Below are 27,723 nucleotides of genomic sequence, written 5' to 3'. Positions count from 1 at the left end.
TTTTTATTTTTTTTATTTTTTTTAGGTTTCCTTTATCATCTATGTAACATTATTGTGCCTGCAGGTTGTGTGTGTACCACGTGTCTCAAGCCTGCAGAGGTCAGAAAAGGCCTCAGATCTAGTTTGGATCCCCTGGAACTGGAGTGACAGATAATTGTGGGACACCATGCAGCTACTAAGAACTGAACCAGATCCTCTGCAAGAGCAACAAGGGCTCTTAACCACTGAGCCTTCTCTCCAGTCCTACATACAATGTTTTTTTTAAAGGACACTGAATTAGAAACTGTTTTCCTTACCTGAGAAATCACATTTCAGAAGCCAAAGAAATATAAACAGGCAGAAACAATATTATAGGCGAACTCCCCAGAAGGAGTCTAGTCCAAGCTGGCAGCAGATATCATTATCTTTCATTTGATGTGTCCCTCTGGGGGGTGCAGGGCAGAGGATATGGAGGGTAAAGACAGTAGTTTGCCTCATCCAGTCCATATATCAGAAAAGGGGCAAGATACACTACCAAGGGCCAGCAGCGCCCAAGCCCCTGGAGACAACTTACTGGCTTGCTCTCGATCACCCTTCTCGTTAGCCGCAGCCACCCCGGCCTGGATCTCCTCCTTTTCTAGAAGCCTCACCAGGCCCAGCTCCTGCAAGAGGGCAGAGGTGCAGTGGAAGAGCCGCCAGGCCATGGATGTGCACGAGGGGCTGCCAGGACTCAGTCCTGCCCTCCCTTCAGGTAAAAGGGCCTGGCCTACCCATCTCTAGTACTCTGTCTTACCATTGTTTTCAGCCCAGCATACATCTAACAACAGACTAGGTGAAAGTATAAATAACATCAAACAGAAAGTCAACACATTAAGGGCTGGAGAGATGGCTCCCTGGTTAAAGAGGACTGGAGTTTGGATCTCCAGAACCCATGCAAGTCTTGTCTATAATTCCAGCCTTAGATGCAGAGATGGGCTGGTCAAGTTGGTTAGTGAGACTGGCCATATTGGTGAGCTCTGGGCTCAATTAAGAGAGTCTGCCTCAGTGAATAAGGTGGAGGAGGAGTGGTTTCAGATGATTCTCGGCATCAGCTTTGGGCCTCTTATGCACATCCTCACACACTTCGCAAGCTCACACATTGGCCCTCCCCGACGTGAACACACATACAGACATACACTCATACCAGAGACACATACACATGAAAAATGTGGGAGGGGTCAAAGCATTGCAAAGAAAGTTAATAAGTAAGACCCCAAGTCAGCAACGAGAAGCAGGCCTGGTCCTTCCCTCTCAGTCCGAGGGACTCTAAGCAGACCAGACAGTCTGGTCCACTGTGCTTTGGAGGATGAGTCAACCATTTAAAGAAGGAGTCCGTGATGATATGCACACGAGGCCATTTCCCACCCTATAGGCAGAGCCTGACCTGTGACTTCTGCTCTCTGTCTGAACTCAGCTGTTCCAGGTACCAGTCAGCCAAATCTCTTCTCACCCCTTGCAGGGACAGGACAGGGTCTTGAAGGGCCTCGAGCAAGGCCCCGGGGCTCTGTCTCTCTAGAGCATCGTCAACAACTTCCAGAGCCCCTTGGACTGAAAAACAGCACAGGTCCAGGTATGTGAAGCCCTCTTCTTACCAGCCCAGCCAGACCTGGGAATCTGCCTCCTTTCTGCCTCCCAAAAGTTACCTCTCTCCTTGACCTGACACGGTGAGCTCATGAGGTCCAGCCTACATCTTCCTCTTGGTCATCATAGCTCCCAGCCCCCATCTCACTGTTCCAGACCCCGAGAATACCCTGATCCTAGCAGACAAATGTCCCCTTGTTGTGAGCCTTCAGGTTGCCCCTCTGTCCACCATCTTCCCTATCCCATCAATCCTCACACTGTCTTCTTTTCTTTCTTCCTGTTTCCTTTCCTTTTATTTTATTTTATTTTGAGAAGCCCTTGAGTGTTTCATCTTCCTGCCTGCTGGAATCACAGGTGTGTGGTACTCCCAGCTACACTTCCCTCCTGAAGGACCCTAATCCAAATATCCACCCCCAGCATGGGGAGCTGAAAGACCTGTCCATTTGCCTGTTTTTGTAATTTTCCATTCCCACAGGAGTTCCCTGATATGAACCTCTTTGTTGTGGCCAGAGGAGAGGGTGTATATTCCCTGGCCCGTGATCTTTCCCTAGGGCAGGATGTGGCTCACATAAGGCTATGGAGCTTATTAAATCAGCCATCTCCAAGTGTTTTTGTTTTTGTTTTTTTTTTGAGACAGGGTTTCTCTATAGCTTTTGGAGCCTTTCCTAAACTAGCTCTTGTAGACCAGGCTGGCCTCGAACTCACAGAGATTTGCCTGCCTCTCATCTCAAAGTTTTCCAGGTTCTCCCAGTCATCTCTTACCATTGGCAAGGTTGATGTGGCCCTGGATCTCTGCCTGGGTGAGGCAGGACTCATAGATGTCCTGTTCCTGACCATCATCCTGCAAAAGCAAGATGTAGAAAGAGACGTGGAGACAGTTTGGTCGTCCCCCCACCTGTCACACACACTTCTGTAGTAGACCAATGGCCAGGCCCAAGGACCTTAGGGTTTTGAGGAGCACATGGGTCTCACCCTGGCAATAAGAGCTAAGCCAACCAGCCTGTGGGCTCCCCCGTCTAATCTCAGCTCAGGCTTCATGCCAGAGCCACTTCAGCCATCTAGACTCTTCCCAGGCTTCTTGTTCAATAGACATCACTTCATTTCCTCTTCTACTTCTCTAAACTCACAGGAAGATCTTTGGAACTCAAGACAGGACAGACTGCCGTCCTAGTTCCACTGGAGACTCCCAGGTCTCTCAACTTGGCAGCTCCTATATCCCAAATGTATATCCTTACATGGTTCCTGGCATTGGCAGCCTTCTCCACCTTGGCTAGGGCCAGCAGCTCTTGGTAGACAGCTGCCAAAGGTTCCCGAATATTCTCCAGAAGAGCATTTGGATTCTTCAAGGCAGCCAGAGTGTCCTCCACCATCCCTCGCTCCACTGCGTCATTGATGGCAAGAACAGCTGCATGGACTTGGAGGGAAAGAGAACAAGGTCAAGAAGCCAGAAAGGGCCCAGGGCAGCTAAGGCCCAGCCAGTGCCCAGCCAGAGCATAGCCAGTGCCCAGCCAGAGCATAGCCAGGGCCCAGCCAGGGCCCAGCTAGGGCCCAGCCAGGGCCCAGCCAGGGCACATCCAAGGGCTGTGAGGCTTGTTGTCATCCCATCCCACACCCGTTCCCCACCCTGACCCCGACCCATGACCCCAGGTCCTACTTTAGGGCAAAGCCCTACCTGCAGCCTCATCGGCTGAAAACTCATTAGCTAGGATGCCCCCGATCTTGCTGAAGGCTGGTAACTGGAGGCCATATTTGGCCAGTTCAGAGGCAATGTTGCTGAGTTCCTCGGCTGCAATAGTATCAGAGGTGTTCTTCATTAGGCTCAGAACCCCACGTCCTTGCTTAGTCTATGGCTAAGAGGAAGGAGCTGGCTCACCTGTGAATTCCACTTTCCCATACAGGTCATGGATCTGAGGGGCCAATCCCAGCCGGAAGAGGAAGAGACTGGGAAGAATGGAAGACATTAGATCATGCTGGGATCTACTGATTGTCGCGCCATGTCCACGACAGGTGTGTGAAATTACATGAAGACCAGCGGTGAAGAGAACTTAGCATTTGCCCTCAAGTCACTCAAGCACCCAGGAATGAGCAGCCAAGACAAGAGAAGAAACAAGACGCCATAGGAGTTTGTAACTGTGATGGCTCCACAGAGAACACACTGCATGGGACCCGAGATAGCTGCGGAGGCCAGGAATGGAGGCTTGCACGTGATACTCTTGATGGTCCTGGTTCTGATTCATTCATATCCCAGTCACAAACTAAGGACTTGATCCTGCTGTGCCTTCATTTACAAGGCTCACACACAAACACATGACCGTAAACACCCACGCAGACCTGAAATCTCACCCACCCCACTTGGCTGATTTGGCTGCCCTCCCTTTCTATTCTATTGACTGATTCATCTATTAATTGATCTACCCAGAGCACTGGTTCCCAATCCGTGTGTTGTGACCCCTTTTCACGGGGGTCACCTAAGATGAACAAAAACCACAGATACACAGTAGCAAAATTACAGTTATAAAGTAGCAACAAAATAATTTTATGGTCAGGGGTCACCACGACATGAGGAACTGTATTAAAGGGCCACAGCATCAGGAAGACTGAGAAGCACTGCCCTGGAGGAACCTGGCTGTACAGTCGGGGGCCTCACCTGAGAGCATGAATGCAGTAGATCACCCGAGGCATATTCTTTTTGTCATAGATGTCTGTGGTCTCTGGGAGGAAGATCTAGAGGAGAAACCAGACAGTTGCTGCACATCGGGAAGGACAGCACAGAGGAGGGCAGTGCAGTAAGGCTTCCAAGCTGGCGTGAGAGGGGAGGCTCAGGCTGAGCAACGCATCTCTCTCCAATCAGAGCTGTAAGCACCAACAGCCCTGGCTTCTAAGTCATTTCTATAACCATTCCCATTCAGTCCAATGTAAAAAAGACTTACTAAGCCAAGGCACAGCCAGTCCCACAGTCACAGAGTGTCCAGGGTTAGCTGACCACTAGATGAGCCCTCAGGGGCTACAGGATGCAGGCTGTAGTCTCCAGGAAAAACAGGCCCCGGACACTCAGCCTCCATGAGCCTGGTCCTTGACCCGAGATTTCCAGCACATACATGAAGTGCTGAGGAGTTGACCATGCTCCCAGGGAGGGCCCAATGAGGCATGCATTGCCAAGGCCCATAGAGGCCTTTGAACTGTAGAAGCCCCTTTAAGAACTGAAACCTGAGCTCAGAACACCCTACACCTCATTCAGCTTAACAAGGGCCCAAAGCCAGAGAGGTCCCAGTCACTCCAACACAACATATCCCTCCATTGCTTGTCTCCCACCAAAATGCCTGTCTCTTTTGCTTTTTTTTTAAATTTAGATTTATTTCCTTTATGTGCACAGGTGTTTTGCCCACATGTATTTATGTGCACCGCATGCCTGCCTGGCACCTGCAGAGATCAGGCGGGGAATAGTGGAACTGGGGTGCACATTGAACCTGGATCCTCTGCAAGTACAGTAAGAGCACTTAATCTTTAAGTCACCTCTCTAGTCCTTCTTCTACTCTTTTTGAAATGAGGTCTCACTGTGTAACCCAAGCTACCATCAAATCTGAACAACCCAGGCCCTGCCTGGAAACTCCTCATCCCCCTGCTTTACCCTCCCTATTTTGGAAGATGCACCAGGAAGCTCAGCTTTTCGCCTTTTGTTTTTGTGTGTTTGTTTGAGACAGTGGTTCCCTGTATAACAGCTTTTTTTCTGTAGAACTGAGAGGAGTCCAGGGTGTCACATGCTGACCAAGGCTCTACCACTGAGCTATGTCCCAGTCCTAAACTGTCTTTTTCTTTTCCTATTAAGTTCTTTTTTAATTGTGTGTATGGGTGTTTTGCCTGCATGTATGTTTGTGTATCACATGTGGCCTGGTTCCCACAGAGAGCAGAAGACAGCATGGGATCTCTGACTGGAATTACAGATGGTTGTAAACCACTGTGTGAGGACTGGGAATCAAAGCCGAGTTCTGGAAGAGCATCCAGTGCTCTCAACCATTGAGCTATCTCTTTAGCTCCTTTTTCTTTCTTTTAATTATTTTTTATTTATGTATGTGTGTGTGCTTGCCTGTATGGGCACCATCTGTATGCAGGTGTCCACTGAGACCAAAAGAGGGCAGTAGACACCCTGGAACTGGAGTTACAGTCCACTGTGAGCCTCCTGATGTAGGGGCTGGGAATTCAGTCTGAACCCTCTGCAAGAGCAGTTGTACTCTTAACACTTCTTTCCCCCCTCTTTCTTCCTTCCTTTCTTATCGTTTTTTTGGAGACTTGGTCTCCCTATGTAGCCCTGGCTGGACAGGAGCTCACTAGGTAGACCAGACTGGCTTTGAGTTCACAAAGATCTCCCTGTTTCTGCCTCCCAAGTGCTAGGATTAAAGGCCTGTGCCACTAGGACAAGCCTTTCTCTTTTTGTTGAAAAGGGTTCACTATATAATGCAGGCTGGCCTCAATCTCACCACCTCAGCTTCTTCCTAGGTGCTGGGATTACAGATCTGCACCACCACAAACACCAAAATGTCTTCGCTGCTCTTTCCACCCACATGTGTGCGTGCGTGCGTGTAGGTGGGTGTCAAAACCCATCGTGTGGCACGTGGGGACTGAACTCAGGCTGTTGGGTTTAGCAGCAAGCCTCCTTTACCCGCTGAGTTCTCATCTTTTGTCAGGACAGGGTCTCTCTGTGTAGCCCTGGCTGTCCTGGAACTCACTCTGTGCTGCAGGAGTGCCTTCCGCTCCTTCAGCCAATAGCTGTCGAAATACCAGCCCACTGCGGTGTGGTCTATTTATCTTTAAAAAAGAGCGGTAAGCCTTGGCCTGCTCTCTTGGTTCCGGCGTTGGTCCTGCTCGGGCGACTAGGCTCCTTTCCTGACAGTTGGTGTTTCGTGAGTTTTACCCCCCTAAATAAATATCCCTTTAAATCATAACTGGTGTGGGATTGATTTGCGCATAAACTCTGTAGACCAGGCTGGACTCAAACTCACAGAGATCCGCCTGCCTCTGCTTCCTGAGTGCTGGGATTAAAGGCGTGCGCCATCATTGCCCAGTTCACCTAATTTTTATAGTTACCTTCACCAGGGAAGGAACACAGAGAAGGGCCGATACACTGCAGAATCCTGCCTAGCCTCAATTTGTATGTTTTACAAAGAGAATTTATATAGGCCCTGCAATTCTCTTACCAACATTACAGGTGGGAATTACCACACCTACTTTATAGGTGAGAGACAAATTGGGGTTCACAGCGGGAAAGGACATGGAGCATAAATACCGTAGGGTCTTGGGCCTAAGGCTCTAGATGTGTCAGGTTCTTGCTTCACTCTGAAATTCTGGTGGGAAAATGTCTGGCTCACATGAGCCCATCCACACTACACAGACGTTCACTCCATGACAGAAGTGACACTCCTCAGCCCAGGAGCCACAGGGAGGGAAGGCACAGAGCCCAAGAACTGTTCTCTTAGAGCAGACAGATAGGCATCTTGGCACCCCATTTTACCGAAGGCAGACCGATGTGGGCTACTGCAGAAAGCCAAAAGTTGATGTTGTCTGTGTGGCGGAAATGCAAGCCAGTTGCCTGAAAGGGAGAAAAGAGAGAATGGTTCTACAGTTCTCAGGGTTCCCTATGAGTGGAGCCCAGATGCCATCTTAAAGATTCATGGGTGAAGGGTAGACAGAGCTAAAGGACCCCACCCTGTGTATCCCCTGCCCCATGGAACAGAGAAACAGCTGAAAGCACCAGGACTGGGTGAGCCAGCTGAATAACGGGAAGGCTGGCACAGGGAGGGCAGTGCCGTAAGGCTTCCAAGCTGGCACAGGACACACGCATCTTAAGGCCCATGCAGCAGTACCCTCCCTGTCAGCAGAGCACCCGCCTGGCAGAGACACTAGGGAATTCTACAACTGTACTGCTTTCTAGCCGCGAAAGTGATCACGTATGGAATTTTAAGTTACGTGGTCACCATGCCCTCACGGCTGTGAGAAGGGGCATCTTAGGAGGGAGATGGCAGGGGATTCGTTGCGCTGTGCCCACCTGGTACCGCAGCTGTTCCACGTCATAGATCTTCTTCAGGGGGACCACAGAGGGGGCAAAGCAGTGGCCCAGCTTGGCCAGCAGCACTCCATTGCGGAGGCTTTCCTCCAACTCTACCGGAGAAGGAAGCTCCTCTTTCAAGCACACCTCCATCCAGCTGGGAGCAGAGAGCCTGCTTAGGACCCACCCATCCCTCAAGTGACTCGACACACTATTCCTCCCTACCTAAAATCCCCCTCTCTTCCTATGGCCTCACAGTTCCCAACTTTCCCCAAGCTGCTAGATGCCTAACCAAGTCAACCCTTTCCTATTCACCCTGGAAAGACTCCCCGAGTCTCCATACCTGCCTCCCTTCAGGGAGGTTCAACCAGACTGTAATGTAAGGTAAACCCTCACTCTGTCTGGCTACATACCTGACTCAAACCAAATGGAACCTGCCACTTCTCTCATCTGCATGACTCTGAAAACTTAAACACAGAAAGCTCGTGTCTGATGGAATGCTCTGCACAGTTCACGATTCAGTTCTGATGATAAAAGGGGTATTGGGGGCTCTGTGGGTTGATAGAAGAGGAACAGCGCAAGGGACAGAAAAGCTGTACCTCTTAGGATTGGACGCCACTTTCCAACCCATCTCCCTCACTTCGGCTCTGAAACCCAACCGCATTCTGCAAAACGAGGCCAACTCAGCGGACAGCTGCCAGACTCTCCAGATACTGAGGTCTACAGATATGTTCCCAAAGAGAGTCAAGTATACCTTGCTCCACACTCTCTCCCTGCTGGACACCAGATTTCTTTCTTTCTTTCTTTCTTTCTTTCTTTCTTTCTTTCTTTCTTTCTTTCTTTCTTTCTTTCTTTCTTTCTTTCTTTCTTTCTCAAGATAGCATTTCTCTGTGTAGCCCTAGCTGTCCAGGAACTCCCTCAGTAGACCAGACTGACCTTGAACTCAGAGACCAACCCACCTGCTCCTGTGGCTGGAGTGTTGGGATTAAAGGTGTGACCACCACACCCAGAGGACACCTGCTTTCTCATCTGCTCTACCTCACCTTCTTTTTGGTTTTTTTTGTTTTTTTTTTTTTGTTTTTTTTTTTTTTTTTTTTTTTCGAGACAGGGTTTCTCTGTGGTTTTGGAGCCTGTCCTGGAACTAGCTCTTGTAGACCAGGCTGGTCTCGAACTCACAGAGATCCGCCTGCCTCTGCCTCCCGAGTGCTGGGATTAAAGGCGTGCGCCACCACCGCCCGGCTCTCACCTTCTTTTTGGAAAACAGTAAAATAGACTATTTTAGAAAGAAAAGAATAGGAAGAAAAGAGGGACGGCTCAGTGGGTAAGAGCACTGGCTGCTCTTCCAGAGGACCTGGGTCTGATTCTAGCAACCATATGGTGGCTCACAACCATCTGTAACTCTAGTTCCAAGGGATCTGATACCCTCTTCTGGTCTCCAAGGGCACCAGGCATGCATGTGGTACACAGACCTACATTCAGATAAAACGCCCATACACATTCATTTAAATTAAATTTTTAAAAAAAAAAAATTTAATGGGTGATGGTGGCGCAAGCCTTCAATCCCAGCACTTGGTAGGCAAGGGCGGGAGGATCTCTGTGAATTCAAGGCCAGCCTAATCTACAAAGCAAATTTCAGGACAGCCAGGACTCTTACTCAGAGAAATCTTGTCTCAAAAGAACAAGACAAAATAATAATAATAAATAAAAATAAATTTTAAAAATTTTGAAAGGAAAGAAAAGGGGCCTGGGGAAATGACTCAGCAGAGCTGAGTGTTTGCTGCACAGGCATAGGGGCCTGAGCTCAAATCCCCTGCACCTACATAAAACCCTTGGCATGGATGCCAGCACTTGTAACCCCAATACTATACTATACGGGAAGCAGGAAGATGGCTGGGGTATGCTGGCCACTAGCTCCAGCTTGTCTTAAGGAGTGACACACCAGGACATTTGGCACCCTCTTCTGCAGTCCATACAAACGGAGACAACACCAAACACAGACACACACGCACTATGTATTTGCCAGGCCTCTCTTGGGTAACCGAACAACCCTCTGATGATGAAGGAAGTCCGTTCTGTGCTTTGTGTGGTCTGTAAGTGTCTGCAGGGATGGATAACGCACATCTCACACACAGGCAGAGGCGGCATCCTGCCCTTCCCCACCCTGGAGACAGGGTCTCTCACTGAACCTGGAGCTGACTGTTCTGACTAAGCTGCCAGGCCAGTGAGCTCCTGGGATCCACCCACCTCCAATCCTTCATTTCTGAGACCAAGACATGCATAGCTATGCCTGGTTTTTTACATGAGTGCCGGGTCCTCAAGCTTGCATAGCAAGTACTCTTACCTACTGAGCCGTCTCCCCAGCTTGGGAAATCCTTTAAGAAAGAATTTCAGCAACTAATTAATGAAGAAGACATGATAGCATTGGAAAAAAGTCATTTTTTCCATAAAGTCCTGGGTTCTCTCTAGCACCAGGGGACAAAACAAACAAAGAACCAGCAGTCACCCAGCATACCCAATAGTGGGTTCCAGTGAGGACCAGCAAGTCATACGGTGAAAGCTAATGGGAAATCGTGGGCTCGAGATCAGCATCACGTGGACTCCCACGTCAGACACGGCACTGCTAGAGGCCCTGGTACCGTGTGATGCACATGCCACCACCAAGTCTGCCATCGAACCCAAAACCAGTCAGATCTTTGAGAGCCAACATCCATTTATAGGAAATATGGGCTTTGGAGCTGAACGACGTAAGAAGCAAATGAAGCCAGAAGGTCAGAAAAAGAGATCCAGTTTCTTGAAAAGGTCAGGGACATAAGAAATAAACAAGGAGAAGTGCTCCTGTTGGTGCAGGCCGAAGAGGCAGTGTTGCGTGCAAACATTTTAGAGTCTTCTTTTTGGGTGGGGGTGGTGGTTTTGAGACAGGGTTTCTCTGTGTAGCCCAGGTTATGGTGGAACTCACTCGGCAGACCAGGCTGGCCTCGAACTCAGAGATACACCTGCCTCTGCTTCCCAAGTGCTGAGATTAAAGGCGTGCGCCACCACCGCCCAGTTTAGATTTTTTTAGACAATGCGTAAAACTGGAAAATGGCCTGGTTTCTGATTTCCCAAGGACTCACAGGTAATTTGGTTTGGCATTGACAGCGTGGTAAGCAAAGACTGCAGAGTTATATATTGTTGAAGGATATGGGGGAAGAACGTAATGGCTGGGGTTGGCCTTAAGACAGAAAATGCTATTTTTCATTTCTGTCTTGTATTGAGACAGGGTTTCATGAAGTCCAGACTGGCCTCGGACTTGCTATACAGTAGAGGCTGACTTTGAATTCTGTGTGTGTGAGGGGGTACCTGTTCATATGGGTACACATGTGCAAGTGTGTGCATATGCATACAGAGGCCAGAGGTTGACATAAGGCGCCGTCCTTGATTACTTCCCATCCTGTGTTTTTGAGGCAGGGTCTCTCACTTTCCCTGCGGAACCTAGAGCTCACTAATTGGCGAGGGTGGCCAGTCAGTTAACTGCACGGATCTGCCTGCCTGTGTCTCCCCAGCACTGGTTACAGGCACATGCTGCCACGTATGACTTTTTAACGTGTCTGAATTCAGGTCTTCATGCTCGCACTAAGTGACCTTCTCCCTTATTGCTGGCCTTGAACTTCTTGTTCTCTTCCATCCTAAGCACTGAGATTATAGGTATGCATGCTTGGCATGACAAAACTATTTTAACTTGCCCCTTCCCACACCACAGCCCCTTGTCTGTCTGCATTTGCTCTGGAGATAATGCCTGGATATGAGAGGTAGGAAAGGTGGACCAATAGGAGCCCATCTTCCTGGACCCTGCTTACCGCTTGGCTTCCTCCAGTCGGCACAGGTACTGATAAGCAACATTCTGCCGCCTCTGCTCATCCATCTCCTCAGCTGTGAGGCGTTCATCTGAAGCATGAGGAGACATGGTCAGGGAACACAGCCTTAGAGAAGGATCTCAGCACCCACACCGGGCAGCTCATAAGTACCAACCAGTAACCAGCCAGCTTCAGAGGAACCGATGCCCTTCTCTGCCATCTGTGGACGCCCATATGCACAAGATACACACACACACATACATGCACATAAATGAAAATAAAATAAATCTTAAGAAACAAGAACAAAAAAGACAGGAAGCTCAACTCTGAAGCTGCTTTTGAACATACTCCCTAGGCAGCCCCTTCTGGGCACAGAACACTCTCCATACCCAGTTCTTTTTCCCAGAGCACCCATCAACTGGGAGCATCCTTCTCCACCCAACATTTCCTTCTTTCCTCTGCAATCATCTTCCCGTCTTTCTCTTCTTTCCTGAGTCTGCCTCAAGAAGGCCCTTCAGTGCCACCAGCGGTTATCCAGAGGCTCCCGCATCTGGGAGGTTAGCTTCGTCCTCCCCTTCGTTGTGGGCTGACTTCTCCATTGCTGCCGCAGGTGCACCCTGGATGCCTGGCTGACGCTGACTAAGCAGTCATTCATCCACTCAATACCTTCTGCTGGGCCCTGGGCTAATGAATCCCTAATCTTAAAAAAAATACAAGCCCAGTGTGGTGCATACCTTTAATCCCAGCTCTGGGGAGACAGAAGTAGACGGATCTCTGAGTTCAAGGCCAGCCTAGTCTACAGAGTCAGTTACAGGATGGTTAAGGCTACACAGTGAGACCCTGTCTTAAAAAAGAAAAGAACAGGAATATAAAGATGGGTGCTGGAGAGATACTCTGCAGTGAAGACCACTGACAGCTCTTGCAAAGGATCTGCGCTCAATTCTCAACACCTATGTAGTAGCTCACAACTGTCTGTAACTCCAGTTCCAGGGGTCTGATGCCCTCTTCTGGCCTTCACTGGCCCTAGGCATCCAGCAATGTAAAAGACAGTGAATAAGATCTCAGGTTAGCAGAGGAAGCCAACTATTCTATCTGAGCGTTGTAGAATAAATAGCAAGCAGGTTAAAGCAGGACAGGTGGCCCAACAGAGGGATCCACCCTATATGATTAAGATTAAATAGAAGGACAAAGAGAATTTTAAAAGATCACAAGGTAACATTACTATCTTTTTTTGGGGGTGGGGGACAGGGTTTCTCTGTTTAACAGTCCTAGCTGTCCTGGAACTAGCTCTGTAGACCAGGCTGGCCTCGAACTCACAGAGATCCACCTGCCCCTGCCTCCGGAGTGCTGGGATTAAAGGCGTATGCCGCCACCACCCGGCACTATTCTTTTACCCCCTTTGAGGAGGAAAGTGATCTTCAAGTTAAACAAAATGTAGATAACACTCTGACCTCCAAACTCAAGAACAGGGAATGCCTTAAATGGGATAGCATTCCTATTCTGCCTTAGCCATGGTCTCTATTGCTCTGTTCTTCATGGGGAACATGATACAAAATTACACAGGGTGAGGAAAAGTTGCCTGCACACACAGCAAATGAGCTCAGAGAACATCCCAAGAGACAGCTTGGTCGATTTGTCTTCTACTCTTCACCCGATTGCCTCATCTTGGATATCCTGCTCTATGATTTCAGGAAGGGCTGGGCTTGTTTGAATTGGCAGTTATAAAAATTCAAACCCACAGACACACACTTCCAAATACAGCTTTGAAAGTACTGGCCAACGGCAGAAAACTCATGAGTTCCTCTGAGGGAGTTTACAAGGAACAAGAGTTGGCTGTTCAAGAATGGAAAATAAACCAGTGAGTGACTTCACCTCAGAGCTATGAGTTAGGGTAAGATGGAATGGGCGGGGCCTGGAGCGCACGCGCGCGCGCGCGCGTGTGTGTGTGTGTGTGTGTGTGTGTGTGTACACACACACACACACACACACTGTCTCAAAAAATAAAAAACCGCACAAAAAAACAACCACCACAAAATGGTTTATCTAGAAGCTGCATTCCCTAATGAGATGGGTGGACACCGATTTTGGAGAAGGGGTAAAGAAAGCAGGTTTTGTTTTTCATTCCACTGATCCTTTCAACCCTTCCGAGGAACCAGGGTTTCTCTGAGAAAGCAAGTGTTTCAGGCAGCCCAGGTCAGAATGACCATGAACTCTTGACCTCCTGCCGGAATTCCAACTGCCGGAATTCCAACTGCCGGAATTGCCGGAGTGCGCCACTAAGCCGGCCCTCCAGGTTCTGCATTTTAAAACAAGGGGCCAGGTGATTAGGAACCAAGTAGTTTGAGAGGTATTGTCTCAATGCGGAATCCCAACCTCTGACACCTTTTGACAAAAACGGGAATTGCAGAATGTTAAGGGGCCCCAGAACCTGGGAAAAAGGGAGCGCTCCCTTCGAAGGTTACTCTGCGCACACCAGCCCACTCCCCAGCAGCCCATAGCCCCTCCCGCGAAGGCCAAGCCCCACCAGCAGCACCCCCACTCCACCCTCCTGAGATCCCTGCCGCACTCACAGGCTGTCCGAGCCCGGCCTGCAGCGCACGGTTCCATGTTCCTTCTCCTGCCAGTTTTGAATCTCCCGCCTCTAGGACACCAGCCCTCACCGCGGTCACACCGAGAGAGGACGCTTCCGGTCATACCGCACGGAATCCTGGGTTTCGTAGTTTCTCAGGTGGGACGACTAGGGCTAGCTTTGGGGCAGTTCCTTGATTTGCAATTTCTGCCTGGCTCCTTCTATGCTCAGCTGGCGGCTTTTTCAAATAGTCCCTGCTGCTGCCCTTTCTTTCATTAACGCGTCCCACTTGCTATAGTATTCCTGGGACTCCCTATACGCTATGTGGTGTTATACACAGGAGTATACATGCTCTCTAGAGAGTGCTGTTGTAACAAGTGATAGACACAAAATCAAAAAGCTTGGAGGTGAGTACCGCACCGAGGGAGAGGACCATTGAGTGGAGGGCAGAGAGCCTTCCTAATGAAGGCTTTAGCTGATCTCGAGGCAAGACAGAAAATAGATCTAAATAGAAGGGCATGGGTTGGGAATGGTGTTGTGGAATATTGGTTGAAAATGTGTTACATTTGTTCATGCTAAGGAACATTTGTTTAATGACACAAAGATGTGTTGCATCCTTTTATATTGCATTTGTTTAACTCTGTGAAGCTGTGTTACTTTGCCTAAAACACCTGATTGGTGTAATAAAGAGCTGAAAGGCCAATAGCTAGTCAGGAGAAAGATAGACGGGGCTGGCAGGCAGAGAGAATAAATAGGAGAAATCTAGGAAGAGATCTGGGAGCAAGAGAAGTAAGTAGGAGAGACCACAGCAAATCACAGAGTAAGAAGTAAAGAATGGTATGTAGAAAAGAGAAGGGGGAGCTGGGGAGATGGCTCTTAACCTCTTCCAAAGGTCCAGAGTTCATTCCCAGCAACCACTGTAAATGAGATCTGGTGCCCTCCTCTGGCCTGCAGACATACATGCAGGCAGAACACTGCATAAACAAATAAATAATTCTTTAAAAAAAAAAAAGGAAGAAAAGAAAAGGGGAAAGCCCCACAGGAAAAAGGTAGACAGGATTATTTTTTTAATATTTATTTATTTATTTATTTATTATGTATACAATATTCTGTCTGTGTGTATGTCTGCAGGCCAGAAGAGGACACCAGACCTCATTACAGATGGTTGTGAGCCACCATGTGGTTACTGGGAATTAAACTCAGGACCTTTGGAAGAGCAGGCAGTGCTCTTAACCACTGAGCCATCTCTCCAGCCCAGACAGGATTATTTAAGCTGGCTAAAAACAAGCAAGCCTCCGTGGGAGCCAAAAGAGTAAAGGGCCCTTGGAGTCTGGGTGAGATCTCTCACCAGCCAAGAGTTAAGACGGCGTTAAGACCACTACCTGCTCTTCCGGAGGATCTGGATTCAACCCCAAGCATCCACACGGCAGCTCACAACCATCTCACAGACACACTCTCAGGCAAAACTCCAATGCACATAAAATGAAAATACATAATGCTATGTCCAGATCACAGAGTCCCCCCAAAACCAACCAGAAGGCCGAGTCCTGTATGTAAAAGCTAAGAGCCTATATTCTTACCCAAGTTTGCAAACTTCAGTTAGGGTTGGGCTTTTATAGTAGCAGGTGGGGGTGAGGGATTTCTAAGGTTCAGGACCCCTGATTTGCTGACTTTTGTCTAGGGGTGTCCTGGTGAAAAGCTTTGGGTGTGTGCTGGCAGGTGATCCTATCTACAACAGGTGGACCGTTAGGAATTTCCTTTGGATGATCTGTTCCTGGGTGGTGCCTGGGTGGTCTCCAGGCCTCTATTGAGCCTGTCATGGCTGGGTCCTACACATAACCCGTAAGAAAAGACTGTCCACACTACTTACAAAACTGAGAAGACAACTACCTACAGAGATAATATTATTTTTATACAGAAATATTTCACGTAAGAATGATACAATATGAAGAATGAACACGATGACAACACATTGTATACACATATGAAATTGCCAAAAGGAAAACATATCAAAATCACAGTGAAACACGACTAAGACCTAAGCACATGTACATCTTCCCATGGGCCTTACTCTTCCTTTTCCAGAGATTCCCTGCAGTGTGGAATGAAAGCCCAAGGGTTCCCCAGGTCCCATCCTGTGGCACCTTTGGTAAGTGCTGAATTTTAAGGGGGCATCTAAGTCAGCTACATTGTCTTGACCTAGAGCCCCAGAACCTGGGAATAAGGAGTGTGCCCTTTGAAGGTTCTGCCGCACAAGACAACAGGCATATTTACCTGCTGGCAGGCTTACTTCTGCAGGCTCCCACAGAGCAGTGCTCTGGGCAGCCCCTCCCACAAATGCCAAGCCCCTTTTCTGGGAATCTCGCAAATGAGAATATGATCATTGTTTACAGTAAAAAACATGGTTCAACTGTCTTGTGCAATCGTCTGCCTATACCTTTCCCTTCCCTATGTGACTTTGTCCTGTGCACCTTGACAACCAGCCTATTTAAGCTCCTTGGCAACCTTCTCAGATGTAACTTCAGACGACACCGAAATCTGATCTATGGTTATTACAAAGACACAAAAAGCATGACTCACGCAGAAGCCTACCCCCATGTTTGGGTGGGTGCTCTCTTTTTCCCTATTATCAGATGTGCTTACATCTGTGTTCAGAACTCTTATTAATAAAACTCCAATTCTGTTTCATTCTGACTTGTCCTGCAATTTCCTGGCTTTACCTGTAGTGGACTCTGAAAAGAACTCAGGCAGCTCCAGGAGGCAGCGTGGAGCTGAGCCTCTGGCGCCTGATAATCCAAGTTGAAAATGGAAGACTTTGCAGATTAAAGGAGAGGGGTATTCCACACAGTGGCAGTAGAATGTGCAAGAATATTAGGGACACTGAACTTATCTTAGTGATGGGGAGGAAAGGTCGCAGGGAGAAGGATACGTCCCATACACCTCAGGTACCTTGCCAGGGCACTGAAACCAGGGCTGGTGAGCAACTCCCCGCCCTTCAGATGCAGGTCAGAGCGGTTTTAGGCTTTAGAGAAGATGACAGCCAGGGCTTGGAGACAGTGAGACTGGGTACAGACTAACTGGGAAGCTACTTCAGTGTTGCAGGGGACAGATAAGACAATGATAACATCTATAGTGAGAAAGGGGGTGGGCACGGTGTGTGCTGGCTTCTCTGACCTGCATTTCTCCCTTCTCCCTTCCCCTCAGGCCACACAAGCTGCATGGATAGGCAGGACTCAAGCCTCACAGCAGATATTTGAAAAGGCTTTATGATGGTTGTTACTAATTGTCAACTTGGCAGAATCACCTGGAAGCTAGGCCTCTAGGCACACCTGTGTGTGTGGGGGGGGGTATTTTATTATAGTCATTTACGTGGTAGGACCTTCTTAAATTGTGGGAGGTACCATTCCCTGGACAGGAGATCCCAGACTGTTTAAAGTGAAATTGAGCAGAAAGCATTGCATCTGTCCCTCACTGTTTCCTGACTGGAGATGCAGCTACTTTAAGCTCCTGATGCTCTGGCTTCATACCATGATGAACTATGAGCTAATAATATAAGTCCTTTCTCTCTTCATACCATGATGAACTATGAGCTAATATGTCCTTTCTCTCTTCATACCATGATGAACTATGAGCTAATATAAATCCTTTCTCTCTTCATACCATGATGAACTATGAGCTAATATAAATCCTTTCTCTCTTCAGTTTATATATATAAAAAGAGAGAGAGAGACCGTCTCTTGCTCTCAGCCCTCCTCAGTTGCCTACGGTTCTTTGTACAAGGGCAAGCCCTCAGGGGCTTTCCCCTATTCATTCTGGCATGCCCGTTGGGGTCCTCCTTGTTCAGCTCATGTTTGCTTAGTTATATCGGTGAGCTTTTATGGGTGTAGCTTCTGGCATTCCTAGAAGACACAATCTGCCAGACAACTCTCTGAACTTCTGGTTCTTACAACTTTTCTACCCCTTCTTCCACAGTGTCCCCTGGGCCTCTGTCCCATCCCTAAAGAGCCCCTGGCCGGGTCACTTGTACCCTGCTGTGCCCTCTCTGTTGTTCCTCAACCCCCGTATCCCCACCCCCACCCTGGCAATGGTCGTGTTTCCTTTCCAGGTGTCTGCGGTCATTCCAGGCTGTGTTCTCACATCTGAAGGAACCTCTGGTGTGGAACATGCTGTGTTTGTCCTTCTGGGTCTCAGCTACCTCCCTCAATAAGATCTTTTCTCATTCTATCCATTTATGTGAAAAATTCACGATTTTATGTTTCTTCACTGCTGAGTAGTGATGTGTGTTCCACAGTGTGTGTGTACCACATTGTTATTGTGAGGTTGTTCCATTTCCCAGCTATTGTAAACAGAGCAGTACACATGGCTGTGGAGTGTGATGTCGAGTCGTGTGGGCATATGCCAAGGAGTTGTATGGCCCAGTAATACGATAGACTTAATTTTAGCTTTTTGAGAACTCCCATGCTGATTTCCAGAGTGACCAGTTTCCAATCCCAACAGTGAATGAGGATTCTCTTTTTCCTCATCCTCTCCAGCACTGGTTGTCGGTTGTGTTGTTGATGTTATGCCCAAATCCGTGGGTCCCCACAAAAGCCTACAAGGAAACCGAGTCCCATATGTAAAAGCAAAGAGCCTTTATTTTAATCAAGTTTGCAAACTCTGTCTCTCCGCATGTCCAATGTATTGGAATAACTGGAGAGCCCTGAGCTCAGTTAGAGTTGGGTTTTTATAGTAGTAAAGGTGGGGGTGAGGGGTCTCTGAGGTTCAGGACCTCTGATCGGCTGACATTTGTCTAGGGGTGTCCTGGTGAGGTGTGCTGGCAGGTGATCCTATCTACAGCAGTTGGAATGTCAGGCATTTCCTTTGAAAGGTCTGCTCCTGGGTAGTGGTCTGGTTATCTCAGTTTATGGTTCTTCCTGCAACCCTGCTTCAGGGTAAACTACTGAGACTCTGGCCTCTTATTAAATTTATGAGAGTTGAGTTCTACTCTGGCAGGTGATAATGGTTGGACATAAAGAACTTCCTTTGGCTGACCTGTCAGTACTTAGCTTTTCATGGTTAGCCCCCACAGTTGATATTAGCCATTGTGACTGGGGTAAGATTAAATCTCAAAGTTGATTTGATTTGCATTTCCTTGATTACTAGGGAGAAAGAACAATTTTGGGAATATTTCCTAGCCAATTATTTTTTTTTTCTTTTTAGAACTCTCTATTCAAGTTCCAGGTCCATTTCTTGAATGGGTCATTTTGGTTTTTTGACTCTTGTTTTTTGAGTTCTTTGTATATTATGGATATTAGCCCTATGTCTTAGCTGGAACTTGTAGAAAGATTCTTGCCAATTCTGTGGGCTTCCCAGAGCTGATTGTTTCCTTAGTTGTGAGATGTTTCTTTACTGTAGGGAGTCCCCCTTGTCTACTGTTGACTTTATTTTTTTCATTGTGATACATTTTTTATTATCTTTTTTCCCATGATATTTATTGAGCTCTACATTTTTCTCTGCTCCCCTTCCTGGCTCTCCCCTTCCCCCTTCAACACCCCCTCCCCAAGGTCCCCATGGACCTCCCAGTTTACTCAGGAGGTCTTGTCTTTTTCTACTTTCTACATCCCATGTAGATTAGATCTATGTAAGTCTTTCTTAGTCTCCGCATTGTTGTCTAAATTCTCTGGGATTGTGGCTTGTAGGCTGGCTTTCTTTGCTTTATGTTTAAAAACCACCTAAGAGTGAGTACATGTGATAATTGTCTTTCTGTGTCTGAGTTACCTCACTCAAAATAATGTTTTCTAGCTCCATCCATTTTCCTGCAAAATTCAAGCTGTTATTATTTTTTTCTGCTGTGTAGTACTCCATTGTGTAAATGTACCACATTTTCCTTATCCATTCTTCGGTGGAGGGGCATTTAGGTTGTTTCCAGGTTCTGGCTATGACAAACAAAGCTGCTATGAACATAGTTGAGCACATGTCCTTGTAGCATGATTGAGCATCCTTTGGATATATACCTAAAAGTGGTATTACTGGGTCTTGAGGAAGGTTGGTTTCTAATTTTCTGAGAAATTGCCACACTGACATCCAAAGGGGTTGTACCAGATTGCATTCCCACCAGCAATGCAGAAGTGTTCCCTTTTTCCCACAACCTCTCCAGCATAAGTAGTCATCAGTGTTTTTGATCTTGGCCATTCTTAGAGGTGTAAGATGGAATCTCAGGGTTGTTTTGATTTGCATTTCTCTGATGACTAAGGATGTTGAACATTTCCTTAAGTGTCTTTCAGCCATTTTAGATTCCTCTGTTGAGAGTTCTCTGTTTAGGTCTGTACTCCATTTTTTTTAAATTGGATTACGTGACCTTTTGGTGTCCAATTTCTTGAGTTTTTTGTATATTTTGGAGATAAGACTCTGATGTGGGGTTAGTGAAGATTTTTTTTTCCCATTCTGTGGGCTGTCGTTTTGTCTTGTTGTCTGTGTCCTTTGCTTTACAGAAGCTTTTCAGTTTCAGGAGGTCCCATTTATTAATTGTTTCTCTCAGTGTCTGTGCTGCTGGGGTTCTATTTAGGAAGTGGTCTCCTGTGTCAATGCGTTCAAGTGTACTTCCCACTTTCTCTTCTATAAGGTTCAGTGTGGCTGGCTTTATGTTAGTTCTTTGATCCATTTGGACTTGAGTTTTGTGCATGGTGATAGATATGGGTCTATTTTCATTTTTCTACATGTTGATATCCAGTTATGCCAGCACCATTTGCTAAAAATTTTTTTCCATTTGATTTTTTTTGTCAAAAATCAGGTGTTTAAAGGGGTGTGGATTAATATCCGAGTCTTTTATTCAGTTCCATTGGTCCTCCTGTCTGTTCTTATGCCAATACCAGGCTGTTTGAAGTACTGTAGCTCTGTAGTAGAGTTTGAAGTCAGGGATTGTGATGCCTCCAGAAGTTCTTTTATTGTACAGGATTGTTTTGGCTATCCTGGGTTTTTTGCTTTTCAAAATGAACTTGAGTACCGTTCTTTCAAGGTCTGTGAAAAATTTTGCTGGGATTTTGATGGGCATTGCGTTGAATCTGTAGATTGCTTTCGGTAAGATTGCCATTTTTACTATATTAATTCTGCCTATCCAAGAGCATGGGAGGTCTTTCCACTTTCTGGTGTCTTCTTCAATTTCTTTCTTCAAAGATTTAAAGTTCTTTTCGTACAAGTCTTCCCCTTGTTTGGTTAGAGTTACTCCAAGATATTTTATGCTATTTGTGTCTATTGTGAAGGGTGTTCTTTCTCTAATTTCTTCCTCAGCCCTTTTATCATCTGTGTACAGCAGGGCTACTGATTTTTTTGAGTCAATCTTGTGTCCTGCTACATTGCTGAAAGTGTTTATGAGTTGTAGAAGTTCCTTGGTAGAATTTTTAGGATCACTTATATAAACTATCATACCATCAGCAAACAGTGAGAGTTTGACTTCTTCTTTTCCAATTTGTATCCCTTTGATATCCTTTTGGTGTCTCATTGCTCTAGCTAGGACCTCAAGAACTATATTTAATAGATATGGAGAGAGTGGACAACCATGTCTTGTTCCTGATTTCAGTGGAATTGCTGGGAGTTTCTCTCCATTTAGTTTGATGTTGGCTGTTGGCTTGCTGTATATTGCCTTCATTATGCTTAGGTATGTTCCTTGTATCGCTGCTCTCTTCAAGACGTTTATCATGAAGGGATGTTGTATTTTGTCAAATGCTTTTTCGGAATCTAATGAGATGATCATGTGGTTTTTAATTTTTCAACTTGTTTATATGGTGGATTACATTGACAGATTTTCGTATGTTGAACCATCCCTGCATCTGTGGGATGAAGCCGACTTGATTATGGTGGATGATGGTTCTGATGTGTTTTTGGATTTGATTTGCCAGTATTTTATTGAGTATTTTTGCATCAATTTTTATGAATGATATTGGTCTGTAATTCTCTTTCTTAGTAATGTCTTTCTGTGGTTTGGGTATCAGGATAATTGTAGCCTCATAAAAAGAGTTTGGCAATGTTCCTTCTGTTTTTATTGTATGGAATAATTTGAGGAGTGTTGGTATTAGTTCTTCTTTGAAAGTCTTATAGAATTCTGAGCTGAAACCATCTGGTCCTGGGCTTTTTTTGGTTGGGAGACTTTTGATTTGATTTTGTTTCTATTTCTTTCTCTTTTTTTAAAAAAAGATTTATTTACTATGTATACAACATTCTGCCTCCATGTATGCCCGAACGCCAGTGGAGGGCACCAGATCTCAGTACAGATGGTTGTGAGCCACCATGTGATTGCTGGAAATTGAACTCAGGACCTCTGGAAGAGCAGTCAGTGCTCTTAACCTCTGAGCCATCTCTCTAGCCCCCCTTTTCTATTTCTTCAGCAGTTATAGGTCTGTTTAATTTGCTTATTTGGTCTTGATTTAATTTTGGTAAGTGATATTTATCTAGAAAGTTGTCCATTTCCTTTAAGTTTTCTAATTTTGTGGAGTACAGGTTTTCAAACTATGACCTGGTGATTCTCTGTTTTCCCTCCATGTTTGTGGTTATGTCTCCCTTTTCATTTATGATTTTGTTAATTTGAATATTCTCTCTCTGCCTTTTGGTTAGTTTGGATAAAGGTTTATCTATTTTGTTGATTTTCTCGAAGAACCAACTCTTTGTCTCATTGAGTCTTTGTTTTGTTCCTATAAGCAGTTGTTAGTCATCATGTGGGTGCTGAGAACCAAACTCGAGCCCTCTGCAAGAGCAGCAAGTGCTTTTCACTGCTGGAACATTGCTCCAGCCCCCTTTAGTAAACTTTCATTGAAATCTAGTTGTTCCATGTGTTCCCAGGCTAGAGGAAGACAAGAGAGTCACCCTTGCTAACCCTATGTGATTAATGGGGCCAGTGGCGCAGCTCAGTGGCAGAGTGCTTGTCCTGAATTCTGGGTTCAATCCTCAGTACTTGGGGTCGGGGTTGGGGGAAGACTGGGGAGAAAAGGCCTATGAAATTACAGAAGTTTGCAGGGACCTTTGCTTGTTTGGTATTTGGTTTGTGTAGCAAGGAGGGATTAATTCACAGAAGGGGTCTGAGCACTGAAGCTCTGACAAAGGACAGAGGAAGAGTTCTGTGAAAAATGGGAGACAGAATGCTGCCCAGTGTGACACAGGAGGCAAGGTAAGAGTCAGGGGAACTTCTTAGTCCCCTGAGGTCAGAGGTAGACCCAAATTTCCCTTAAGGGATCCTACTGGAGGGGTAGAGGGGGGATCAGAGGCTGACACACTGACCCCTCTGTTCTCTGGTGTCTACCCTAGGTCTTCCCCTGTCCCCAAGGACAGCCACCCAAAGCTTGAGCCTGTGCCCAAATCGTCAAACTGTGGGAAGAAAAAGGAGAAAAGAAAGTGGCTGCAGCAAGAAACCAATGCCCAGACCCTCACCAGGGCTGGCCTCACGGCTCTGCAGGCTGGTCAGGTTCAGGAGGCCTTGGGCAGCTTCCAAAAGACCTTCCTGCTAGCCTCCAAGGTCCCATCTTCCAGAGACAGCTCTGTTCTTCAAGCCTGTGCCTTCAACCTGGGTGCCGCCTCCAGTCATAGGACTTGAGCTACTTCTGAGAGCCCATCCATCCTGAAGAGAAGTCCAAAGGCTGGTGTCGTGCTGACCAGTGCTTCAGTGTGGCTTTGGCTTATCAGGAGCTTGGTGAACTGACCCAAGCTTTGGACTGGTACCATAGGGCTCTGGGCCATTACCAGACCCAGGGTGACCATGGGGAAACACAGGCAAAAATGGGAACGTGCTATTAGGCCCTGGGATGGCCTAAGCAAGCAGCCTGCAGTTTACAGGAAGCAAGCCGGACCTATGCTCATGCAGGCCAGCACTGGGATGCAGCCCTGGCTCAGGTGGCTGCCGTAAGATGCATGCTGAGCAGTGGGCAACGTGGGCTGAGTGAAGCGCTGCAGGTGCTGCATGCTCTGGAGGAGCACTGTGAGCTGATGCTGACCAGAGCACTGATGGAGGAGCACTCTGAGCTGATGCTGACCAGAGCACTGATGGGGGAGCACTGTGAGCTGATGCTGATGCTGACCAGAGCACTGATGGGGGAGCACTGTGAGCTGATGCTGACCAGAACACTGCTCGGGGCCTGCTAGGTGAGCCTTAGTAAGGAAGGTGTGGGGTCTGAGGAGGTGCCCTGAGTGCTGGGAGGGGACCGGAGGCTGGAGGAGCAGGTCAGGAGCTGAACCTGTGCAGCCTTCGTCATGGCTCATTTGACTGTCAGTGACTGTGCTCTCCAGGGCCGCTCTACAATGACCTAGGCATGGCTCACTTCCAACTTCAACTGTTTCCTCTGGCAGTAGAGGCCTTCCTGCAGGCCCTACCCTGGTGTCAACAGCCAGCAGACCAGGCAACAGTGTTTCAGAACCTTGGAGTGACCTGCAATGTCCTTGGCCACAATCAAGAAGCCAAGGAGTTTCACCAGAAGGCGGCCAAGCTGTATGTTGGGTGTCTAGAACCGGAGAGTGGGGCCAAGACTAAAGGGTTAAGAAGAGGGTTCAGGACTGGGAATACGTACAGCCGGAGCGCTTGCCTGGCATGCACAAAGCCCTGAACTGATTCCCAGAACTCCATACACCAAGTGTGGTGGTGTCTGTCTGTAATTTTGGCACTCAGTAGGTGGAGGCAAGAGAGGCAGAAGCCTAAAATTGTCCTTGGCTACACATCAGACCCAAGCCCAGCTTGGGGTACATGGTATCTGTTGACAAAGAAAATGAGTAAGTTTCCAATGGGCCTGGTGGTGCCCTAGGGTTTGGAGGGGACTGGGAACCTGGAGGAGTGGATTGGGTGCCATATCTGTACAGCTGCACACCCAGTAGCCTTGGGTGGATGGATCTTTGGGACCTTCTGGAATTACCTGAGATGGGAGAAAGGACAGAGCAGAAGGTTGTAGGCTCAGAGGCCTGGAGGTTAAGAGACCAGAAATGCCGCTCTGAATCTCCTCCACTGAGTGTGACTTCCTATCTCTGAGTTTCAGATTCCACACATAAACATGGAACTATGAGGGCTGGAGAGATGGCTCAGAGGTTGAGAGCACTGGCTGCTCTTCCAGAGGTCCCGGGTTCAATTCCCAGCACCCACACGGTGGGAACCGATGCCCTCTTCTGCCCTGCAGGCACACATGAAGACAGAACATTGTATGCATAATAAATAAGTAAATCTTAAAAAAAAAACCAAAAAAACATGGGACTATGAGGGGCTGGTGAGGTGGCTCAGCAGGGAAGCAGCCAGCCAGAGTGCACTCCCCAGGGCCCATGCTGAGGAAGGGGAGCAGCCAGCCTGTGTATAGGGGAGCACCTATTCCCAGAAGTTGTCCTCAGACTTCCACCCGTGCATACACACCTACAAAATAAATGTGGAGAAGTTAAAACAATAGATAGCTGGGGTGTAGCTCGGTGGTAATGTGCTTGCCTGGCATACACAGGGCCCTGGATTCCATTCTAGGCACTACAAAAGCTAACAAATAAAAAATTAAACCCAGCCTCCACACCACGTAAGTGGCACTGTAAGTATGACCTGGGTGCCTCCCTAAATAGATTTTTTTTTCCTGCAGGATATGGTGGAAAATCGCTGCTTCAATCCTAACACTCTAGAAGTAGAGACAGATTTCTGTGAATTATACCAGTCAGGTCCTACATAGTAAGAAGTGGTTTTATGTTTTTTTTTTTTTTTATTGTTGTTGTTTGGTTTGTTTCAAATATCACTCTAACCTTGACTGACTCACTGGCTCCCACTGGCCAGGGAGGCATTTGGGGTAAATGCTTGAGGTGAGAGAGGCTAAACCCGGACAGCCTAGGCCTTTGTGGATCACCTAGGGGTACTGAGCGAGGGTCACCTAGCGGTACTGAGGCTGGGCTCTAGGAACCTGGGACCCTCCCTTGTGGGAGGGTATCGATGCCCCAGCAGCCAAGCCCCTATACAAATGGATCCGTTCTGGTTTCAGGCTCGTTGGAGCTTGGGCGGCCTGGCATTCTCACTGAGCCAACTGGAAGACCACAGGACTGCTTGGGACAGCTATTTCCATACCCTGCGGCTGCCCAAGAGACTGGTAAGAATGAGGGGGTTAGTTTGGAACTGGAGTGGGGGGCGGCAAAGACAGGGTGCACATGCTGGCCCAGTGTCAGGTGAGACCCTCCTTGATGGCCCGACTCTTCCTGCCCTCCCACCTCCAGAAACTGTCTCTGGCTGCCCCTGCGGCCTTTGTTCCTTGCCCCACCTCACTAGAAACACCATCCATTCCAGGTCCTGGGCTGTTACTTGGAGGAAGAGGCAGTCTGTCCACAGTTCAGGGCTCGGGACTCAAGGGCATGAGGTCAGGGCACAAAAAAAAAAAAAGGCAACCGGAGTCCCAGCTCAGCCCATTCTCACTCCCCCACTTTCCTCTTTCCCCAGCATGAACCAGGTTCTGTGCGGGAGCGGCTTGTGGCCAGGCTGGTGGGTGCCAGGAGGGCCTTCTTGGCTCAGGAGAGGCTAGCCCAGGCTCATATCCTGGTAATATGACACCTGAGACCAGGAAGTGGGAGCAAGTTGCCCAGAAAGAATGCTGGGATGCTACATTTAACTGCTCCTGTGTTCATCTGCCTCTGGGTTTGCAGGAAGGATGTATGTATATCAGGTTGTGGGGGTGGGGCAGGGAGGTGGGAGGAGATTGTGTCTGCACAAGGGCTGTACCACAACAGCTTACACTGACTGAGTGATAAAGCTATTGGGTGCAAAGACTTGGGAATCGGTCATTGGGTGCAGTTCCCGAAATGGCCACAGGAGGGGGTGGTGCTCCAAGAAAGCCCCAGGAGCTGAATTGATGGATGCTCCAGGTTCTGCCTCCAATTGCCTTTCTCCTTAGGAAACTTACCCCCACCCCAAGAACTGAAATATATGCTTTATTATAAGGTTGAATGGGTTGAATGACCTCTTTTGTTGTTGTTTTTGTTTTGTTTGTTTTTTGAGACAGGGTTTCTCTGTGTACCCTTGACTATCCTGGAACTCACTCTGTAGACCTTGAACTCACAGAGATCCATCTGCCTCTGCCTCCCAAGGGCTGGGAATTAAAAGTGAGTATCACCACTGCCTGGTGTCCTCTCGTTTTAAAGACCCGGACACTGTATAATCTCTGGACACAATTAAATTCACCTGAAGCAGGGAGTGTAGTTCAACTGTAGAATGCTTGCCCAACATATGTGAGACCTGTTGTTTTTCCATCAGCACGGGGCTGAGCTTTAATCTGTTGCTGTTTTAGCCAACAAATGCAGCGCCACAGTTACTGGCTTGTCTCTCTGGCAGTGGCCCCGGCTGGTGAGAATTCTGTTCCAGCAGGCACTGGCTATGTCACTGTTGCCAAATATAGCTTTTAGTTAAATCTCTATTGTTCTGTTTTTCAATAAGATTCGGGGGTCAAAGGCTGCCGTGAAGACCTGCTAACTCAGAGAGGTTGAGGAGCGACTAACTGACCTCTCTGCCTGGAGCATCCTTCTGCTCACCAAAGCAGAAGTCCCTCCCTACTACTTCCTGTGTACTTCTCTATTGTCTCACAGACACCCTATGACTCTCTGATTGATTTCTGTCAACTAGTTGATAACTCAGCCTCCTGACCCAAGGTTGATTTTATTTAATTAATGCAAATGCAAGCTTGGAGTTTACAGTGTGATCAGATTTCCCACAACAGAGACCCTAAATT

General features: G+C 47.5%; 2 protein-coding genes across 2 annotated transcripts in view; one reads left to right on the top strand and one right to left on the bottom strand.

Annotated features, from left to right (window-relative positions):
- The window catches only part of Iqgap3 (IQ motif containing GTPase activating protein 3), a 45,537-nt gene extending 31,402 nt beyond the window's left edge, over positions 1-14,135 (bottom strand). Inside the window, exons 1-11 of the mRNA XM_050166305.1 lie at positions 14,043-14,135; positions 11,476-11,563; positions 7,640-7,796; positions 7,106-7,183; positions 4,247-4,323; positions 3,473-3,540; positions 3,272-3,385; positions 2,835-3,013; positions 2,362-2,440; positions 1,403-1,566; positions 554-641 (exon numbers count right to left, since the gene is read on the bottom strand). Coding sequence (XP_050022262.1) covers positions 554-641; positions 1,403-1,566; positions 2,362-2,440; positions 2,835-3,013; positions 3,272-3,385; positions 3,473-3,540; positions 4,247-4,323; positions 7,106-7,183; positions 7,640-7,796; positions 11,476-11,563; positions 14,043-14,079 — 1,129 coding nt within the window. The 5' untranslated portion in view covers positions 14,080-14,135. The remainder of the gene's footprint in view (positions 1-553; positions 642-1,402; positions 1,567-2,361; positions 2,441-2,834; positions 3,014-3,271; positions 3,386-3,472; positions 3,541-4,246; positions 4,324-7,105; positions 7,184-7,639; positions 7,797-11,475; positions 11,564-14,042) is intronic.
- Positions 14,136-23,136: 9,001 nt separating this feature from the next.
- Ttc24 (tetratricopeptide repeat domain 24) lies at positions 23,137-26,549 on the top strand. The gene is given in 8 exon segments (XM_050166304.1): positions 23,137-23,177; positions 23,315-23,581; positions 23,583-23,619; positions 23,621-23,981; positions 24,110-24,145; positions 24,290-24,514; positions 25,865-26,097; positions 26,442-26,549. Coding segments are annotated over 8 exon segments (1,308 nt in total).
- The last annotated feature ends 1,174 nt before the right edge of the window (positions 26,550-27,723 follow it).

This window comes from Alexandromys fortis, unplaced genomic scaffold (genome assembly GCF_014885135.2).
Source record: "Alexandromys fortis isolate MF-2015 unplaced genomic scaffold, M_Fortis_MF-2015_v1.1 scaffold_152, whole genome shotgun sequence".
In the NCBI taxonomy this organism is placed as follows: Eukaryota; Metazoa; Chordata; class Mammalia; order Rodentia; family Cricetidae; genus Alexandromys; species Alexandromys fortis.
This window is presented reverse-complemented; position numbering and strand designations above follow the sequence as displayed.